General features: G+C 63.1%; 1 protein-coding gene across 1 annotated transcript in view; it reads left to right on the top strand.

Moving 5' to 3' along the window:
* EGR2 (early growth response 2) overlaps positions 1-1,903 on the top strand; it is a 6,119-nt gene extending 4,216 nt beyond the window's left edge. The window contains 3 exon segments of the mRNA XM_070753902.1: positions 703-953; positions 955-1,503; positions 1,505-1,903. Of these exon segments, the coding sequence (XP_070610003.1) occupies positions 703-953; positions 955-1,503; positions 1,505-1,903 (1,199 nt within the window).
* Positions 1,904-2,624: the final 721 nt, after the last annotated feature.

Below are 2,624 nucleotides of genomic sequence, written 5' to 3'. Positions count from 1 at the left end.
GCCTGTTTCTGCGCCAAGAAGCCCGGGCGAAGGAGCAAGCTTTGCAACTGGAAGTAGTCGCCCTGGTCTTGATGTGGATCCCGGCAGGGGCCGTCCAATGAGCGCGGGATCTCTTGGATCGCCCAGGCCGGCTTTTCATATTCCTGGGCTCAGTCCGGGTGGATCCAAGAGAGACTAGCCGAACTTCAAGGGATTCTCCTGTTCGCCTCTTTAACTTTGGCCAGAGCTTGAGTAGCTGTAGGATCGGGCGCAGTGAAGGGGCCTCTGCTTTAGTTTCTCTCTCCCTCTCTCTTTTTTTCTCTCTCGCTCTCTCATTCTTTCTCTGTCCCTCACTCACTCTTTCTTTCTCGTTTCTCTCTCTCACTCTCTCTCTCTCTCTCTCTCATACTCTCCCTCCCTTCCTCTGTCTCTCTCTCACTCACTCACTCACTTTCTTTTCCTCCCTCCCTCTCTCTTTATCTCTCTCCCTCTTTCCTTCTCTCTCTTTCTCTTTTTTCTCTCTCTCTTTCTCTCTTTCCCCCTCCATCCCTCTCTCTTTCTCTCACTCCCCCCTCCTTACGCCCAATGCCTGGCTTCAAGCTAAAGTTGCCCCAGCAGCGAAGGCAACGCCCGGGGAGGTGGGGCAGGGATCCCGAGGAAAGCGCTCCAGATGCGCGGCCGGCCGGTGACGGGTTTTCTTTCTGTCCCCTCCGTCCTTTCCAGATGGCCTGATCGGCGCAGAGATGGGCGACAAACGAGCGCTGGACCTGCCCTACGCCTGCAGCGGGTTCGCGCCACCGCCGCCGCGCGCCCAATCCTTCACTTACATGGGCAAGTTCTCCATCGACCCTCCGTATCCGGGCGCCGGCTGCTACGCGACCGACGGCATCCTCAACTTGGTCAGCGCCGGCATCCTGCAGGGAGTGGCTGCGCCCTCGGCTGCCTCCCCGGCCTCGGTGCCGTCGTCCACCGCCCTCCGCGGGATCCCCAGTGGGCCACGGATGCGCCATGGACCTGGAGCATCTTTACTCGCAGCCGCAGCCGCCTCCTCCTCCTTACTCTGCCTGCGGGGAGCTTTACCAAAGCCAGGCGCAGCAGCCGGCCCCGTCCGACGGCTCCTCGCCCTTCCTGGCCGCCTCGGCTGCGCCCTATCCACCGCCCCCGTCCTACCATCCTTCCCCCAAGAACGTGGGATCGGTGGGAGGCGACCTCTTCTCCATGATCCCGGAGTACGCGGGCTTCTTCCAGCCGCCTCCCCCGCCGCCGCCTCCTCCGCCTCCGTGCCAGCGCGAGTTCCACGGCCCGCCGGAGCGCAAACCTTTCCCCTGCGCGCTGGAGTCGGTGCGCGTTCCTCCGCCGCTCACTCCGCTCTCCACCATCCGCAACTTTACGCTGGGCGCCCCTCCGAGCGGACTGAGCGAAGGGCCGGCGACGTCGGTCGGGGCGCGCCTGGGGCCGGGCGCTTACGGGGGGCCGGGTAGCCTGCCGCTGCGCCCCATCCTGAGGCCGCGCAAGTACCCCAACCCGGCCCAGCAAGACGCCGGTGCACGAGCGGCCTTACCCGTGCCCGGCCGAGGGCTGCGACCGCCGCTTCTCGCGCTCCGACGAACTCACCCGCCACATCCGCATCCACACGGGCCACAAGCCCTTCCAGTGCCGCATCTGCATGCGCAACTTCAGCCGCAGCGACCACCTCACCACCCACATCCGCACGCACACCGGCGAGAAGCCCTTCGCCTGCGACTTCTGCGGCAGGAAGTTCGCGCGCAGCGACGAGCGCAAGCGCCACACCAAGATCCACCTGCGGCAGAAGGAGCGCAAGGTCGCAGCCGCTGCCGCCGCCGCCGCCGGGACCGCTCAATCTACGCCCGGTCCGGGCGCGGCCGGGCTGCCTTCCTGCGGCGCTCGGACGCGGACCCCCTGAGGTTTCGGACGGTTTGGATCGCGCGCAACGGGGGCTGCCGCGCCTGCAAACCCGCGCTCCCTTCCTCCCCGACTCCCAGGCAGGTAACCGCGGAGGCTGCTTGCCGCCGCGCTGCCCCGAGGATCGCGGGCATGCTCAGGATGCGGCGCCTGGGGTGGGAAGGGGAGTAACTCAGCCGGTCAGGGGCCATCGGGACAGAGGGAGCACCGTGTGCACTTTACAATCCCGGGAGCCGCAAGACTGGCGCGGCGCAAGAACGGGGATGGGAGAACGCCCCGCGCAAACTCTTCGTGGGACAGCTGCGCAAAGCTTTTTACTTGAAAATCGGCGTCGGACGAGAGAGAGAGAGAGAGAAACCAGACAGCGAGTGCAATGGGGGGGAGGGGGCTAGGCGAGACAACAGGCAATATTTATTCCTCTGCGGGTTTGGGGTGGGGAATTCCCTTTAAAAATACATATATATATGTCATTCATGCCTCCCCCGGATTCCGCAGCGTTTGTTTCCCTTTTGGCTTATGGTTTTTTTTCCTGCGCGTTCTTGAAATTAATAGCAAAGGGGGTAAAAAAAAGTGCGCACAATTTTCCAAGCCCGCTAAAGTGGAGAAAACCCCCCATTTCCCTCTTCCCTGGGGGGGGGGGGGCGGAGAGAGAGAATCCTGAATTCGGGTTTTTAAAACTTTTCTGAGCTCTCCCACCCCCCACCCCCGATGCCTTTTTAAAT

Source organism: Erythrolamprus reginae, chromosome 5 (genome assembly GCF_031021105.1).
Source record: "Erythrolamprus reginae isolate rEryReg1 chromosome 5, rEryReg1.hap1, whole genome shotgun sequence".
NCBI classification, from domain to species: domain Eukaryota; kingdom Metazoa; phylum Chordata; class Lepidosauria; order Squamata; family Dipsadidae; genus Erythrolamprus; species Erythrolamprus reginae.
This window is presented reverse-complemented; position numbering and strand designations above follow the sequence as displayed.